At 33.7% G+C, this 19800-nt stretch overlaps 1 protein-coding gene across 3 annotated transcripts in view; it reads right to left on the minus strand.

The window, feature by feature from the left end:
* The window catches only part of GPHN (gephyrin), a 609285-nt gene that overhangs the window by 489833 nt on the left and 99652 nt on the right, over positions 1 to 19800 (minus strand). For all 3 annotated transcript variants that reach the window (XM_060095976.1, XM_060095978.1, XM_060095977.1), the window contains exon 2: positions 2727 to 2805. In XM_060095976.1, the coding sequence (XP_059951959.1) occupies positions 2727 to 2805 (79 nt within the window). The remainder of the gene's footprint in view (positions 1 to 2726; positions 2806 to 19800) is intronic.

A 19800-nucleotide genomic window follows, 5' to 3' on the forward strand; every position in this document is an offset into this window, starting at 1 on the left:
TGGGTTGTGTACTATACACAGTTTAGATAAACTACAGAGGATCTATCACATTATTCCATTAGCTTGCTATAGATATAAGAGTATAAATTAGTCACTTTTGGTTCTGCCCTTTTGCTCTCCTCTGAGGCAGTTAACCTCTCAAACTTCATTCATTCATACATATACACACATACAACTCGGTTTTATTACTATACTTTGTCCACAGATATTCCATACCTGCTCATTTATCTGATTAAGACACTCTACACACCATTCTGAGTGTCAATATTGATCAGATTAGCCTGGGTTCTTCTCAACCTACTTTTTCCTTCTCTCTTTATTCTGTCTTCCTTTCTAACAGCATTAGTGATTGAAACACAGTACTTAATTTTTCTTCACACATCAACTCCTTTCAGCATCAGGAGCTCATGTAGGTGAAGCATAATACAAATCTGCCAGGCATATTAACATAGAGCATTCATTCAATACACATATCTTATTCTAATAATATTTTTTATTTGGAACATTTATTAAACTAACATATTGTACAATTTTAGCAACCCTTACACTAGTCAGGAGTACTCATCAAATGCCAGTTATTTTTTGAGGGGATTTTTGCAGAAAAGTTATTTCCAAAATATTTTCTACTTAATGTTACAACATAAACAATTCATATAGAACCAAAAAGTAGTGTACATGAACTGATGAACAAACAGTAAAGAATTACATCAAGAGTCTGGGAGTCTGCGCCAGAAAAGAGGTAGCTGGCTTAAGGTATGTACTAAGTTAATGTTGCTATAGAATAGTAACTCAGAACAAAATATTTCCCATGATAACAACTGAAAAAAACACATTAGTTTTCCACACCAGGCATTTCTTTCCCTACAGAATTTTAGCAAGTAAGAAATTTATCTTTAAAAAATGAATGACAGTCATTAATAGTACATTTTGACAATTCTTATTAAGAAAAAAGTTCTTTCCAAATCCAAGTGTCAAGAGCAAAGACAAATTCTTGCTCACTGAATTCTTACATTCAAGACTAATGCCAAGAGACTAATGCCAAGTTAAGAGAATGATGTTAAATTAAGATATCTGGCTACTTTAAAACAGAGACTTAGAATTATTTTGTCCACTCAATGCAGTAGTGATCTGAGATAAATTTCTCTTAGAAATTTTCTCTAAGATTAAATTCCTATTTTAGTGATAGGTGCCATTATGAATATTATTCTACATTCTAGGAAGAAGTATCAAAGTGTTTCAAAACACTACAACTCATTATTATAATCCAATTTTCAAGTATATTCTCCACAGCTTTTATATTATTGAAGTCCATATAAGCTGATTTTTTTCCAAAAAGACTGCATTAAAAAGATATATAATCCCACCGTACCAAAAATGTACCTTACAAATAATACAATGGAATAACTTATTTTATCCATTCAAATGGGTGACATCTTTCAATGATATTGTGAAGTTTCTTCCCATATCCTCATGCACATGTTATTAAATATTCATTTACTAGGAATATTTATATCCACATAGAACAATTCTATTCTTCATTAAATATTTATAGAACTGAAAGGACAACTTATCAATCTTCATTTCAATAAAAATCATGGAGAAAGAATATTGACAATCCTTTTGAATGAGGAAAAGAGACATTAAAAAAAATTAGAGAATTGGGATTGGAAACTCATTTCGAAACTCATTACAATAATGAGTTCATTACAATAACTTCAATATTCAATCATTTTCACCATTCTGTCTTGTAACTATATTTTTTTAATGACTTGGAAAATCATTAGGAAATCAATAACCTTCAGGTTCAACACACTCCTGTGTTTTATTCCTCACCCAATTTTAAATGAATTACTAGTAAAATTTGGATGAGTATAGATTACATCTGATGTGGAAGAGTAATTTTTTGTCATAATATATTTTACTGAATGCATTAAGTATCATTAAAGAAAGCATCTGCCAACACTCAATTTTCTTTCCCTGCTGCCCAGGGCTTAACTAGTATTGAATATTTTTTTAATAAAAGGTGATCTTACTGGAAGGATATTTTCCTACGGAAGATAGTATGCATGATTTGCAGTTAATATAAAACTGAAAAAAATTGATTCATGAAATAGAAATAGAAAGTGACATTATATTCTGATATGAAATATGTTCTGATAAAGAATGGAACTGACTCATGAGCAAGAATATTAAAAATTGAAACCTACAAAACTCTTCAAAAATCTTGTGCTATACATAGTGTTCTAATGTAAAACATCAGAAATATATTCAATACAGTCAAGTATATTGTTATTACAAATAACCATTTTACATTCGTAATTATACTTACAAATGATTATTATTAATTATTCAAAAAAGCTTAAAATTGATGTAAACAAATTCAATCTTGCTTTCCCAAGCAAAACAACTACTAATCATCTTCCCTGCCTACTATCTACTGCCACATTGGTAAGATATCATCAACCATTAGTAGATACTCTTTGAAAGTCAATCATTAATCACAACTTTATCTCTTCTTCTAAAATCTCTTCAATTTCTAAACAGAAAGTGTTCCATAACTTCACTTCTGTTGAAACTGTTCTATGTGCTTCACTATATGTAACACAAATTGTTAGAAAACAAGAAATTACTCAACCTTAAATCAGTTCTGTTACAACTCTTCTGGAAAAAGTCACACAAATCATAAAGTTTTAATTTACACTTAATACTGAAAACCAAATACTTACAAAGAAGGATCTTGTACAAGATCTTTGAGATTTATCCCACTGCGATCTTCTGCAAGATTCCTGAAGCAACTATCACTCACTAAACAGGAAAAGGGGAAAGAAAAAGAAAATTAATTTTTGTTTACATTTCATTTAAATTATTACTGTCCAAAAGGAATTTTGAAATTAAAATTGGTTCTCTGGATAGGGTTTTTCTAAACATCAAGAATGATCAATTTCTGGGCCTGGTAGATTGAACAGCAAATATTAACATTCAATAACATCAGTAATCTAAGCATACAGACTTTATATAAATACAATATATAAAAGAATAAACATATGGGTCTAAATTTTATTTTACTTTTACAAGACTAATTTACCAGTCCATAGTGGCAAGTCACTGCTTCCACAACAACTAGGAAAAAAAAAAAAAGATAAACTATCCCCCAAAATCATATTTTTAAAGACAATGGAGAACTTTGGATACAAAAAGGATAAATTAGGAGAAAAGTGCTATCTCTTCTTGGGTAAGCTGAGCCTCCTGATTGTTTCATTACTGGGAGGATTTACCATCTAGACGAAAGAACCGGACAGAAGGACACTACCAGGGAAAGAGAAACCAGCATAGTTTGTGATAACTCTTGGGCGGGAAATGACAGACTGGAATCCCATGGGACCCACAAGACACAGTTTTCTTCTGGGAGATTTGCTGAGACCTAGCACTGCACAAGAAGTTCTGGGGGAAGGAGAAGAGAATGGGACACAGGGCAAATAATGTTTTCTGCAGTGCAGAAGTCATTAGGAGTTAAAGTCACACTACAACAGATGGAGCCTACCACTTTCAGTGCACAATTTCAATAGGTCTCCCCTCAAGATATTTGCTCTCAATCAAAAGCATCCCACCTTGAGAGGGGAGATGAGTAAAAGGGGGCAGAAGCCAAATGGTAGAGTAAAATCTCCAACGATTTCATAGTACATTAGTACAAAGCCACAGCACAGAGGAATAACTGCAACACAATAGGTCTGGCCCTTAAGACATTTAAAACCAGAGGCACACTGAGTATATCTAAAGCTGTCACTCAAACCACCCAGCTCAATTTGTGGCTGAGTTGAGACAGTTAACACTTAATCATTTCTTTCTAATATAATATTGAAAGAAAATAACATTTACATCAATTTCTATCCTATGATGGACAGTATTTGGTATACAATAATAATTACAAAGTACAGGAGGGGGACAAAATGTGACGAATAAACAGTTGAAAAAATAATGTATATGCCAACCCACAGATAATACAGAATTAGAAGACAAGGACTTTAAGGAAATCATAAGTTAAAGAAGATATACAAAAAATGTTCACAGTAGATGAAAATTCTCACATTTCAATAGAGAATTAAAATCTGTGAAAAAGAATCTAATAGTAATTTTAGAACTGAGAAATACAGTATCTGAAATTAAGAAATCTGTGGGTGGATTTTTAGCCAACTCAACACAGCAGAACACAGGATTAGTGAACTTGAAGAGATCAGCAGAAAGCATCCAAACTGAAGCAAAAAGAGGAAAAAAAAAAAAAAAAAGAACAGAGCATAAGAGACATGTTGGAATCAAACAGCTAATGTCATTGTAGTTGAGAAGAGAGAGAATGGGGAAGAAGCAATATTTTCAGAAAAAAACAGCTGAGAATATTCCAAAACTGATATAATACATTACTCATTGACTCTGGGAATATAGCCAACCCTGTACTGGAAAATGTGAAAGAAAACCACCCTCAGCAAACTGCTGAAAATCAAAGATAAGAAGAAAATCTTAAAAACAGCAATGGGAAAAAAAGGACACATCACCTTCAAAGGAAAAACAATAAAACTTGCAGCTGAGCATCCAACATAAACTCTGGAATACAGAAGACAATGGAACAATATAGTTAAAATGCTGGGGGAAAATCTAGAATCTAAGTCTATACCTTGATAAAATATCCATGCCAAAATTAAAGATGAAATAAAATTTTACTCATATAAAAGTTTTGTATTTGTTAGCATAAATATTAAGTGATTATTTCCTATTTCAATTTAACAGTTTTATTATGTATCTCTTAGCCATTTTCAATCTTCATAAGGAGCAAAAAGAATATAACACTTGCCTTGTTCCTTTCAAAAATCCATTACTTAATATTTTATTCATATTTTAAATTCCCTCTTCTTACAGCTCAAAATTATAAGCTCCCTAAATCTGAATCTGCCTCTAATATAAATGAAAAATGTATATAATGATGCATTTAAAGGATCTGAAGTTGAAATCAAGTTTGCAGTTTTATTATTAACTCCAAAAAGGTATCCCCCACTTTTTTTTTCACAATGAGGTAATTTTGATCAATATATAATTTTCTCTCCATATTTAACAGACACTGATCTCAACGTGTTGATTTGAGACAAATTTTCTGCTCTTCATAATTTTAACACAAATGCTCATTACACCATTTCCTAATTAGGGCCAAAAGGAAAAAAATAAAATGTTGCCACACTATAAGAAAAGTTGGTTTCCAGTTGCGTTGAACTAATATTGAAATTATAATATATTATATCATAAAATTTGTTCTCATAAAGTTTCTTGCCCAATTTGGCAAATATGAGAGCTTAGTTAAAAACTTCAAGAGCCTGAAAGTTTTGGAGGCTTAATTAGAATAGAATAAACCTTTGCTCCTATAAAGGCTTATTAGTCAGCTAGTGAAAATGAATTTTGCTAAAGGAGGCACTTTCTAACGTTCATATCCCATCCAAAGTTTAAGTTTAAAACAGAGCAAGAAATCTAAAGAAATTCAATAGTTTCTTAACAAATATTCTGAAACTTTATCTGCCTAATATATTTATTATTTTTAATAAAATATATTTAAAATATTTAAGTATATTTAAAATATAAAATAAAATATATTTCACCAATGTAACAAATCTTGTTTTTGAATTATAAATAAGAACATGGTAGATTTTAAGAAGCTAGTGAACATACTTTTTTCATGTGTAAATCACACCAAAATCAATCAGTTGGGTCATCATATTTTTCTGTTGTTCTTTCTCCCCCACAGTATATGCCAACAAAAGGAATTACTATGCTCTTTGTTCCAATGATTAATATTACAAAATTAAGAGCTGGTTCTTAGGAACATACATATTTTTCAAAAAATGTCCCTTTCTATGATCACAGTGTGAAAGTTAAAGTTTTAGTGGAAAATGTCATTATGCTGTAATTTTAAAATATACCAAAAAATAAGCACTTAATTCCTTTTATTTTGAAAATATATCAGATAGTTCAATTAATACCTGATATAAGAAAAATTAGACTGACTCAATAATTCTTGGTTTCATTTTTTTAAGATAAATCTCTATATTTTTTGTTATTCAGATGAAAATCACATAACACAAAATTAACCATTTTAAAGTGCACAATTCTGTGACATTTAGTTCATTCACAATATTGTGCACCTCCAGGTCTATTTCCAAAACATTTTCATCATCCCAAGAGAAGACCTGGTACCCGTTAAGCAGCAAGTCCCTAATCCTCCCTTCCCTTCCCCCAGTCCCTGGCAACCACCAGTCTGTTTTTGGTCTCTATGGATTTAATAATTCTGGATATTTCATACAAATGGAAGCATACATATAGGACATTTTGTGTCTGGATTCTTTCACTGAGCATAATGTTTTCAAGGTTCATCCATGTACAGAGAAAAATCATTCCTCTTTATTGTTGAATAATATTCCATTGTATGTATGTACTACTTTTGTTCATCTACTCACCCTTTGTTGGCCGTCTGAGCTGTTTCCACCATTCAGTTATTGTGAACAGGCTAAGTAAGCATGCACGTACAAATATTTGTTTGAGTACCTGTTTTCAACTCTTTGAGGTATTTACCCAGAAATGGAATTGCTGGATCATACGGAAATTCCATGTTTAACTTTTTGCCAATTGTTTTCCAAAGAAGCTGCACTATTTTACATTCCACCAACAATGTACAAGGATTCCATTTCCCCACATCTACAGACATTATTGTCTGTCTTTTTAAATTTAGTTGTAACAGTAGGGTGTGAAGTATTATCTCATTGTGGTTTTGATTATATTTCCCTAATGATAAATGACACTGAGCATTCTTTAATATGCTTGTTGGCCATTTGTATATTTTCTTTGGAGAAATGTCTATTTAAGTTCTTTGCACACTTTTTAATTAGGTTGTTGAGTTGTAAGACGTCTTTATATATTCTGGATACTAGACCCAGACATATGATTTACAAATATCTTCTCCCATTCTGTAGGTTGTCTTTGTGCTCTCTAGATGTCTTTTAATGCACAACAGTTTTTAATTTTGAGGAAGTTCAATTTGTCTGTTTTTTCTTTGGTAGTTTGTGCTTTTGGTATCATATTTAAGAAACCATTGCCAAATCCAAGGTCATGAAGAACTTCCCCTATGTTTTCTTGTAAGAATTTCAAAATTTTAACTCTTATATTTAGGTCTTTTATTCATTTTGACTTAATGTTTGTACATGGTGTGAAAGTAAGAGTCTAGCTTCATTCTTTTACATGTGGGTATCTAGTTGTTCCAGCACCATTTACTAAAGAGGCTGTTCTTTCCCCATTGAATGGCCTTGGCACTCTTCTGAAAAATCAAATACTCACAGACACATGAGCTGATTTCTAGACTCAATTCTATACCATTTATCTGTATGTCTACCCTTATGCTAATATCACACTGTTTCTATTACTGTAGCTTTGTAAGAAGCTTTTAAATTGGGAACTGTGAGTCCCTCAACTTTTTCTTTTTCAAGATATTTATGGTTACTCAGCATCCCTTGCAATTCCATATGAATATTAGGATCCTAATCCATTTCTTACACCAAATTTTGTTCCCATTTTAAGTAGATTCATTTTAAGATGCATTTGACTATTACCAATTACCTATCCTCATATGCCACTTTATATTTTTTTCATGTTTAAGTCCTACCATTTTCTACCTCCTATGAGAAAAGTTCCCTGAATTCTCCTAAAAAAGGATGCAAACTAAGTAAAGAACTATTACTGAGCAAAGTGAAGATAAAAACTATCATGATGGAAATTTAGTAATTTTCTTAATATATCCAACCTAAAATTACAAGCCAAAATAATGCTAATATGTAAAACCTATACCGTGATAACCATTTCACAACTACCAATGATGTTTGAATCTTAAGTAATTTTAAGTAATTTCAAGCTGTTGTGCACTTTGCTGTCAAAAGGTAACACATTCCCACCCTGAGAAAAGTTAAAACAATAAGCGAAATCTCCTTTTCCAATAAATTTGCAACAGATATGTTTCCTGAGTTCAAACTACAGTTTGAGCAGCATTTTTTGGATCTGATGCAAGTGGAAAGAAATTTTTTCATATTTTAAAATCCGCTTAATAACTATGCAACTAAGGAGCTTCCACCTTATCTTCAATTGGACGTGACTATTCTGCAATGTAATGTACATGTTAAAAGGCAAGAAAACTTAATAGAATTCTAAAACCACATTCCAAATAATTAATGTGCTCCATTAAAATTATCTGTTCATGGACTGATATCAGTATTCACCAATAACTATCTTTTCAATGAGTGGAAAGACATATGCAAAAATAAAACACTCCATACAAATCAGCATTAATAAATGAACATTTACAATTTATTTTGACGACAAGAAATACTAACTGTAAACTCTAATCATTCCCCACCCAATTCCATTCTTTAAATTGGTAAATGTGTATGACAAAAATGGCACTTAATTATTATAATTATATTTGGATTTCAAAAATTTTAAAAATTGTAAAACTATGTTTTCTTTCTTGTGATAGTAGTATATACATAATATCTTCAATTTTGCCTCTTGGCCCACAAAACCTAGAATATTTACTATCTACCCCTCATGGAAAAAGTTTACTGATCTCTGGTTTATGGGAACACAGGAGGATTACCATGCACCATACAGAGCTAGTTGATGTTAATCCCTAGCACATGCATTAGTATAGCATATTTCCATGACTAAGCACAGAAGAGCATAAATTACAGAACCGATTTATACTCTCCTCTATTTTTTATATCTCTGGCTAAAACCCATATCAAAACTCAAGTTATTGGGAAAACTTCCAAATATATTCATCCATCCTCATATATGTTCACCGACCAATCCTAGACAATGAGAGATCACTGAAGACTCAGTGGGGGGCCAGAAGTACCATTCTCACCCAGCAGTGCCATGGAGAGCTTAACTCAACTATCAAAGGAGGTCAAATGGAGAACTTGACTTCTACTCCAGCCTGGCAGTAAAGAGGAAATGACTACCTCCCTTAATAGAATTCTAAAACCACATTCCAAATAATTAATGTGTAATTATTATCCAAATAATTAATTAATAATTAATGCTCAGGACTACCTGCCTGAGCAACGTGTGAGTGAGCCAGCAAAAACAGAAGATTTAAATAAGATCCCAGTTCATAATGTAATACCCAAAATGCCCAGGTTTCAACAAAAATATCAACTGTCATTATGGATCAATGGAACAGAATAGAGAGCCCCAAAAAACCCTTACACCTATGGTCAATTAATCTTTGACAAAGGAGGCAAGAATATACAATGGAGAAAAGACAGTCTCTTCAGCAATTGATGCTGGAAAAGCTGGACAGCCTCATGTAGATCAATGAAGTTAGAACACTCCCTCACACTATACACAAAAATAAGCTCAAAATAGCTTAAAGACTTAAATATAAGATATGACACCATAAAACTCCTAGAAGAGAACATAGGCAAAACATTCTCTGACATAAATTATACCAATGTTTTCTTAGGTCAGTCTCCCAAGGCAACAGAAATAAAAGCAAAAATAAACAAATGGGACCTAATCAAACTTATACATTTTTGCACAGCAAAGGAAACCATAAACAAAATGAAAAGACAACCTATGAAATGGGAGAAAATATTTGCAAATAATGCGACCAACAAGGGCTTAATTTTCAAAACATACAAACAGCTCATGCAATTCAGTATCTAAAAAACAAACAACCCAATCAAAAAATGGGCAGAAGACCTAAACAGCCATTTCTCCAAAAAAGACATACAGATAGCCAACAAGCACATGAAAAGATGCTCAACACTGCTAATTATTAGAGAGATTCAAATCAAAACTACACCTCACACTGGTCAGAATGGCCATCATTAAAAAGTCTACAGGGCTTCCCTGGTGGCGCAGTGGTTGGGAGTCCGCCTGCCGATGCAGGGGACACGGGTTCGTGCCCCGGTCTGGGAAGATCCCACATGCCGTGGAGCGGCTGGGCCCGTGAGCCATGGCCGTTGAGCCTGCGCGTCCGGAGCCTGTGCTCCACAAGGGGAGAGGCCACAACAGTGAGAGGCCCACATACTGCAAAAAAAAAAAAAAAAAAAAAAAAAAAAGTCTACATAAAACAAATGCTGGAGATGGTGTAAAGAAAAGGGAACCCTCCTACACTGTTGGTGAGAATGCAAATTGGTGCAGCTACTATGGAGAACAGTATGAAGGTTCCTTACAAAAACTAAAAACAGGGCTTCCCTGGTGGTGCAGTGGTTGAGAGTCCGCCTGCCGATGCAGGGGATGCGGGCTCATGCCCCAGTCTGGGAAGATCCCACATGCTGCGGAGAGGCTAGGCCTGTGAGCTATGGCCGCTGAGCCTGCACGTCCAGAGCCTGTGCTCTGCAACGGGAGAGGCCACAACAGTGAGAGGCCCGCGTATCGCAAAAAAAAAAAAAAAAAAACTAAAAACACAACTTGCCATATGATCCAGGAATCCCACTTGTGAACATATATCCAGATAAACTCTAATCTGAAAAGATACATGCACCCAAATATTCATAGCTGCACTATTTACAATAGGCAACGTAAATGTCCATCGACAGATGAATGGATAATGAAGATGCCATATATACATATATACAGTGGAATACTACTCAGCCATAAAAAAGAATTAAATAATGCCATTTGCAGCAACATGGATGGACCTAGGGATTATCATACTAAGTGAGGTGAATCAGACAGAGAAAGACAAATACCATATGATATCACTTATATGTGGAATCTAAAATATTATACAATGAACTTACTTACAAAACAGAAACAGACTCACATAGAAAACAAACTTATGGTTACCAAAGGGGGTTGGGGAGGGATAAATTAGGAGTTTGGGATTAGCAGATACAAACTACTATAAATAAAATATATAAATGACAAGGTTCTACTGTATTAACAGGGAACTATAGTCAATATCCTGTAATAAATCATAATGGAAAAGAATATGAAAAAGAATATATATATATATAACAGAATCACTGTGCTGTAAACCGGAAACTAACACAACATAGCAAATCAACTACACTTCAATAAAAAAAATAAATAAAAAGTCAATTGTCATAAAAAGAACCAGGAAGATCTCAAACTGAATGAAAAAAGACAACTGATAGGTACCAATACAGAAATGATAAAGACGTTTAATCACAGAAAAATAGACCCAAAGAAATTAAAAATAAACAAAGCCTCAAGGACCTACGGGACCATAAGTAAAGTCCTAACTTTCCTATCATTTGAGTCTTAAAGGAGAGGAGAAAAAGTGCAGGGCTGAAAAAGTATTTGAAGAAATAATGCCTTGAAAACGTCCCAAATTTGGCAAAAGACACAAACATACAGATGCAAGAAGCTGAGCAAACCTCAAACAGGAGAAAGGTAATGAAATCTGTACCAAGACAACTCATGGCCAAATTTCTGAAAACTAGAGACAAAGAAAAAATCTTGAAAACAGTAAGAGAGAAATTACACCTTACCAATAGCAGAAAAACAATTCAAATGACAGGAGATCAGAAACCAGGGAAGAAAGAAGTGCTCAAATAAAAGAACTGTGAACCTACATACTATATATAGTGAAAATATCCTTCAGAGGTGGAGAAGAAATTAGGACATTTTTCAAATGAAGTAAAACTAAGAAAATTTGTCACCAGCACACATACCCTAAAGAGCTGGGTCTGAGAAAAGATCAATTAAGTTGACAAACCTCTAACAAGACTGACAAAGAAAAAATATATATATATGACACAAATTACCAATATCAGGAATAAAACAGGATGTATATGACTACAGACTCCATAGAAGTCAAAATAATAATAAAGGAATATTACAAACAACTATAAAGGAGTTAAATTTAGCAACATAAAGAAAACAGACCAATTTCTCAAAAAACACAGATTACCACAATTCACCCAATATGATATAAATAATTTGAATAATCCTACAACCATTAATGAAATTGAATTTGCAATTTAAAAACTCCCCAAAAAGGAAATCTCCAGGCTGAGATGACTTCAGTGGAAAATCCTACCAAATATCTACAGAACAGTTAATACCAATTCTATACCATCTCTTTCAGAAAACAAGTGGAGGGAAAACTTCCAAATTGATTTTATGAATCTACTATTACCCTGATGCAGAAACCAAAGACAGTACCAAAAAACAAAAACAAAATCCCACAAATATTTCCCATGTGAACACAGACTCCAAAGATCCTTAGCCAAAAGTCAGCAAACAGAATTCAGCAATATATAAAACGAATTACATACCAAGACCAAATGGGGTTTATTCTAGGGATGCAAGGCTGTTTCAAACTTTGAAAAACAATTAATGTAATCCAACATAGTAAAAGGTTAAAGAAGTACAATCACATGATCATTCAACTGAGGCAGAAAAAGCATTTCACAACATTCAGCATCCCTCCATAATAATAAAAAAAAATCTCAAAAAAAATAGGAATATAAGGGAAATTCATCAACTTGATAAACAGCATTTATAAAAATCTTCAGCTAAAACCATTCTCAATGGTAAAAAGAATGAATGCTTTCCCCTAAAGGTCAGGAACAAAATGAAGATGTCTTCTCTCATCACTCTTACTGAATGAAGTAATGGAAGATTTAACCAGTGCAACAGGCAATAAAAGGAAACAAAAGGCATACAGAGTAGAAAGACAGAAGTAAGCTATCCCTCATTACATATAACATCTCATCAACACACAAAATCTACCAAAAACTCCTTGAACTAATAAGTGAGTTCATCAAGATGTTAGGATGTAAGATGAACATATAAAACTCAATTGTATTTCTATGCATTAGCCATGAAAACATTATCTTAAAGTTAAAATATAATACCATTTACAATTGTTCAAAAGAAAATGAAATACTCGTAAGTACATCTAACAAATCTTGTACAGCACTTTTATACTGAAAATTATAAAATGCTGGTGAAGGAAATCAAAGAACTAATAAGAGAGACACATGGTGTTCATGGATTGGAAGACTCAACACAGTACACAGTAACAATACATATTCTCCCCAAATTGATATCCAGTTTAGCATGCTTCCTATCAAAATCTCGGTGAATATTTTGTATACCTAGACAATATCACTCTAAAATTCATATAGAAAGACAAAGGAACTAGAATAGTTAAAACAATTTTGAAAAAGAACTAAGAGTAAGGAACCACTCTTCTAGATTTCAAGACATACAGACACAGTAATCATGAATGTGTGGTATTAGCAGAAGGATGAACACACATATCAATAAATCAGAATACAGAACCCAGAACAGACCCACACAAATATGCCCAACTCATTTTTGACAAAAGTCCAAAAGCAATTCAATGAAAGAAAATCTTGTCAACAAATGGTGCTGGAAAAAGTGGACATCCAGAGGCAAAAAAGTTTAACCTCCACCTGTGTCACACCTTAAAGAAAAATTCACTCAAACTAGATCATAGAGTTAAATGTGAAATGTAAAATTATATTAAATTCTTAGAAAAAAACAGGAGAAAGTCTTATGGGCTAGGCAAGGATTCTTAGATTTAAAACAAAAAGTACCATCCATAAAAAGAAATACATAAAAACTGTATTTCATCAAAATTAAAAGCTGCTGCTGGGCTTCCCTGGTGGCGCAGTGGTTGAGAGTCCGCCTGCCGATGCAGGGGACACGGGTTCGTGCCCCGATCCCGGAAGATCCCACATGCCGCGGAGCGGCTGGGCCCGCGAGCCATGGCCGCGGAGCCTGTGTGTCTGGAGCCTGTGCTCCGCAACGGGAGAGGCCACAGCAGTGAGAGGCCCGCGTACAGCAAAAAAAAAAAAAAAAAAAAAAAGCTGCTGCTGTGTGAAAAATCCTGTTAGAAAAGTGAAAGAAGCTACCAAAAATTATCTCTTTTTAGAACAACCAAATATGTCTGCATGTAATTTAAAATAGTTAAACCTTCTTCCTTTTAAGAAAAACCTCTGATGCTCACCTCCTTACAAAAGCATAATAGTAAAACTGATAGAAAAACATTTATATATCTTTTATAAGTCCATAATTGAATACCTTATCCATTATGCTTTATAAATTGCTTATGTTGAATGTTACTCAAACTTTTTTTTAAGAGAGAAGTTTGACTCTCCTGGAAAACTGATATGATTCTTCTTTACAGATAACGATATCCATAGGACGTATTTTTTTTGTTCCTGTTTTGTCTTGGTTTCCAGGATACTTAGAGTCAAATCTAGTACTCTATTGCAGTAAAGTGTACTGGATGCGTTTAACAATTATTATTCGTGTGTGTGTGTGTGTGTGTCTGTGCCTGTGTGGGTCTCTGTGTGTGTGTATCTGCTTCTACCTTGTGGAAGTTTAGATCATAATTTGTAATAAATAAATAAAAAGTCCTATCTACTCTCAGTTCACATGGAATTAGAAATCAGTCCTGAGACTTCTGTTGAAGACAAAAATATTCTGATTTGTAAGACCTATTAAGCAATCAGGAGTTTTCTCTATAAGGAACTGGAGGCTCAGCAGCAATTCTACCTCCTTCTCTTCTAGAAGACAAATATCAGATAACTAGCTATGGAATACAATGAGTAGTCACCAGATCTCCTGGGAAGATGCCCAACAAATTGTACATTGTATTAAGAAAATAATTTAAGAGTAATGTTTGCTGCAATCAATTTAATTAACCATAGTAAAGGACAATGCCTCTCAAACCATAATGTGCATCAGAAACATCCAGGGAATTTTTGTTTTTTGTTTTTTGTTTTTTTAAGTACCAGAACCTCCTTCTGTCTCAGCAATTGTGAGTTAAGATTTTGGGGTATAGTCAGGTTTTAAAATCAATGGTACAATAGAAAGAACAGTAAGAGTAAAGTCTGAACAGCGACCTCAAGTCTGGTTCTATCGATTACTAGCTACATGAGCCTAAATGTATATCCTTCAGACTCTTCACCTATATACACAATGGGAATAAGAATATCTGTACTACCTAATGTTCAGAATTGCTTAAAAGAGCAAATGGGTAATATGTTAAAACACACTGAGACCTGTGATACCATATAAATAAGATGTATGGTTAACATTACTAACGCAAAGAGATCAACAGGACTGATAAATGTACAATAGGTTTATAATTAAATTCAAGGTTCCTTGACTGACATTATTGAATATTTTCAAGAGTAAATGTTATTTTATAAATTTCTGAATATGTGTCTTTTATTAAAAATATCTCTTCTGGGGCCTCCCTGGTGGCGCAAGTGGTTGAGAGTCCGCCTGCCGATGCAGGGGATACGGGTTCGTGCCCCGGTCTGGGAGGATCCCATATGCCGCGGAGCGGCTGGGCCCGTGAGCCATGGCCGCTGAGCCTGCGCGTCCGGAGCCTGCGCGTCCGGAGCCTGTGCTCCGCAACGGGGGAGGCCACAACAGTGAGAGGCCCGCATACCGCAAAAAAAAAAAAAAAAAAAAAAAAAAAAAAAAAATATCTCTTCTAACATGGCAATAACCATCAGTAAGGATTCCTTTAAGGTAAAGGACTTTGAATCATGCAAATCCCAGATCGTCTTCATTGGAGCTCTGTTTCCCTCATTCATTTTGTAGTCAGTATGCAGAGTTAAACCCACTGCAGCAAAGTCTCCAAGCGTCCGTAGTTAAAAATCCTTCTCTCCACATCATTCACAACCATTTCCAACTATTTGCAATCATAAAACTTATCCCCAGAACACCAATAACATTCGGGTAAATTATTTGGCTGCAAAATCAGCTGATTTACATACATACCACCACATGATTCTTAACCTTCTGATGTCACATTATGAATAGCTCCAATGTGGTAAAACTGAAAACACACAGGTAATAGCAAATTCCCTTGGATTTGCAAGTTGATTGCCATTGCAAGTTGATCTTTAAATCAAGGCAGCAACTTGTTTAAGATGATATTTGAATATATTTTAAAATCTTCCTTTATTTCCCATTTAACACACATAAATACTTCATAAAATATTTTGAGTTGTTATTCATCCAAAAGTAAAAGACCTGCTGATACTTGGTTTCTTGTAAAAATTAAAAGATCTTTAATACAAGGGAAGGAGCATACCTAACTCTAAGAAACACATACACATTTCTTGTAGTTTTTAATCTTTTTCTTAAAAATTTAAATTGTATTTAAAGTATACTGGGAGGCTTTGGAGGGTTGGCATAATCTGATTTACATTTTTTTAAAACTTTATGCAATTCACTTTTAAAATTTTAATTATGGTAAAATACACAACATAAAATTCACATCTTAACCATTTTTAAGTATATATTCACACTGTTGAGCAACCAATCTCAGGAACTTTTCATTTTGCAAAACTGAACCTCTGTACCCATTAAGCAACAATTCCTCATTTTCTCTTACCCTTAGCCTCTGGCAACCATAGTTCTACTTTCTGTTTCTATGCCTTTAACTACTCTAGGAATCTCATGTAAGTGGCATCATACAGTATTTTCTTTTTGTGACTGGCTTGTTTCACTTAGCCTAATATCTCAAGGTCATCCATGTTGTAGCTTGAGTTAGAATATCCTTCCTTTTTAAGGCTGAACAATATTCCATTCTACGTATATACTACATTTTGTTTATCCATTCAACTGCCAATGGACGTTTGGGTTGCTTCCACCTTTTGGCCAATGTGAATAATGCTGCTTTGAACATAGGTGTACAAATATTTCTTCAAGATCTTACTTCCAGCTCTTTTGCATATATACTCAGAAGTGGAATTGCTGTATCATATGATCATTCTATTTTTAACTTTTTGAGGAACTGCCATATTGTTTTCCATAGCAGCTGCACCATTTTACTTTCACACCAGCAGCACAAAGGGGTACCAGTTTCTCCAAACCCTCACCAATACTTGTTATTTCCTGGATTTTTTGATAGTAGCCATCTTAACGGGTGTGAGGTGATATGTCATTGTGGTTTTATTTTGCATTATCCTAATGATTAGTGATGTTGAGCATCTTTTCATATGCTTGTTGGTCATCTGTACATCTTCTTTAGAGAAATGTCCATTTAAGTTTTTTGCCCATTTTTAATCCAATCATCTGATTTTCGTTGTTGAGTTGCTTTTCATCTTTTGCAACTGAATTATAACTCTTAATAGTGTGATTTTAATCATATGTAAGTTTTTTAAAATCGTATTGAAAGTAACCAATAACAGTAGAAAAAACCCACTGTGCTTCAAAACACAGTTATGTTGCATTATTTGTAAGGTGAATTTGTATATACATTTTAACCTTTTTAAGCATTATGCCTCTCATCTATACAATAGGGACAATTATATGTCCTTATCCGATCTCATAGGGGTAGCCTGAATATCAAACGAGATAATTGTAAAGCTATAAAATAAAGTTATATAAATAAATGCTGCATCCAAATCAGTTTAAACAGCTTTGAAAATTTTAAAATAAAGATGTACCAACCTGGAAAGAGACTGAGGATTGGGATGTATAAGTAAATCAGAAAAACCTGGATAAATGGAGCCAGATAAATATCTTTCAGATTAGTGTCATTCTTATCATTCATAGCAATTCTTTTCTGTTTTTCATTTGCTTCATAGATTTTTAAGTACCATGTTCTCCATTTAATGCTTGCTTCCAGAATACTCTTATGAAGTCCCTAAATATTCAGGAATTTCCAAGGAGCAATTTTCCATATCAACTTCATCACATGAAGCTATAGAACAACCTGCCACTCTTCCATAGGATAGACCATGAATTACTTTCTTCTTTCAACAAAGGAAAGAAAAACACAGCAAAACTTCTAAGCATGAAATAAGTAAACATTTGCATGCCTTACTGCAAATTTTAAATTAGTATTTTAAATATGCAATTATAAATTTTTACGTAAGAATTAATCACTTCTATTTAAATATAATAATTAACCTCTTCAAAACTTTGAAAACTTCGTAAAAACTTCAGATTTGTTTACTTAGCAACTGAATTTTAAAATCTCCTTATCGTTCTTTTACTTGCATAGTGGTTTAAGAACACAGACTCCAAAGCTAGATGACCTGGATTTGATCTTAGCATCCATTTAATCAATGTGTGACCTTCAGCAAGTTAACCTCTCTGTTCCTTGACTTTTTCATGTTTAAAATGAGGCTAACAATAATAGCACCTCTCTCAGAGTTGCTGCAAGCAGTAAATAAGTCAATACAGATGAAGTGATTGGAATACTGTCAGACACATTATAAATGTTACTGCTATTATTTCTATTATTATAATCATTACTATTATCTCTGCTTTGGCTTTGTGATAAATTCCCTTAAAAGGATAAAAGCAAAACTGAAACATTTTTGATGGCACATTTCACAGTTAAAGGTTTATCTAATTAACAAGGCAATCAGAAAAGATATTAATGTGGGCAGAGAATAAAATCCATCTTAGAAAGCATCATGAATACCTAAAAAAGTATACTGAACCACTAGATTACACTGTAATTTATATAGACAAATTTTTTTTTTTTTTTCTTTTTGCTGTATGCGGGCCTCTCACTGTTGTGGCCTCTCCCGTTGCGGAGCACAGGCTCCGGATGCGCAGGCCCAGCGGCCATGGCTCACGGGCCCAGCCGCTCCGCGGCATATGGGATCCTCCCAGACCGGGGCACGAACCCGTATCCCCTGCATCGGCAGGCGGACTCTCAACCACTGCGCCACCAGGGAGGCCCTATATAGACAAATTTAAGAAGGATGGTATCTGCAGTACACAGATTTTTTGAGAACCTTACTATATACTTGTAATTACTTCTTCCCAAACTCACAATTTAACCCAAGGCTTACTGGACATTTACAGAACTAATCATAAATCTAAGTAATAGAGAAATCCAAATTTCAACAAAGTCAGGCAGCTCTAAAGGTAAACTCCAATGAAGGCCAAAAAACTGGTTAATTAAAAGTAGTAATTTAAAATTTCACTAGAATTAAGCCATCACTTACAAATAAATCTCAGTTGGTTACCTTTGACTATGCATATACCTTCCTATCTACCTGCCTGGCACAGGTACAAGACTCAAGTAAAAGTGTAAATAATCAGTACCATTAAACTGATGAAAGTGAAACAGAATCACTTATCATATAGAAAAGGAAATTAAAGAATTAAAAGGCCAATTCCTCTAATATAACCACAGTAGAGGATAATAAAACCATATATTAATATAACCATAGATGTTGTTGAAAGCAGGGTGTAAATCTTTACTTTTTTAAAAAACAAAACTTCCAGTCACTACTCCACCCATAACAGTAGGAATTACTATCTGACTTCTGAAACTATACGTTAGTTTTTCCTGTTTCTGAACTTTATATAAATGAAATCACACTACAGGCAGTCTTCTTCTATCTAGTGCCTTTTGGTAAACATTATGCTTATGAGATTCATCTATGTTTTTAAAATTAATTGTGCACTGTTCATTCTCATTGTATAGTATTCCACGGCATGAAAATGCAATGATTTATTTATCTGTTCTACCATAGGCAGACGGCTAGGTTGTTTTCAATCTAGGCTATTACAAATAGCACTGCTATAAACATTTTGCACATGTCTTTTGGTGAACATAAGCAAATATTCCTGTCAGATATATACCTATGAGTGAAATTCCTGGATCATAGAAAACATGTATGTTCAGGTTTAGTAAACACTGTTCAGCTTCCCAAAGTGGTAGTACCAATTTGTGTATGAGATAATTGTATAACTTCTTAACACTTGGAAATGTCATCTTTT

The sequence above is a fragment of the Mesoplodon densirostris genome, chromosome 4 (genome assembly GCF_025265405.1).
Source record: "Mesoplodon densirostris isolate mMesDen1 chromosome 4, mMesDen1 primary haplotype, whole genome shotgun sequence".
Classification (NCBI taxonomy): Eukaryota; Metazoa; Chordata; class Mammalia; order Artiodactyla; family Ziphiidae; genus Mesoplodon; species Mesoplodon densirostris.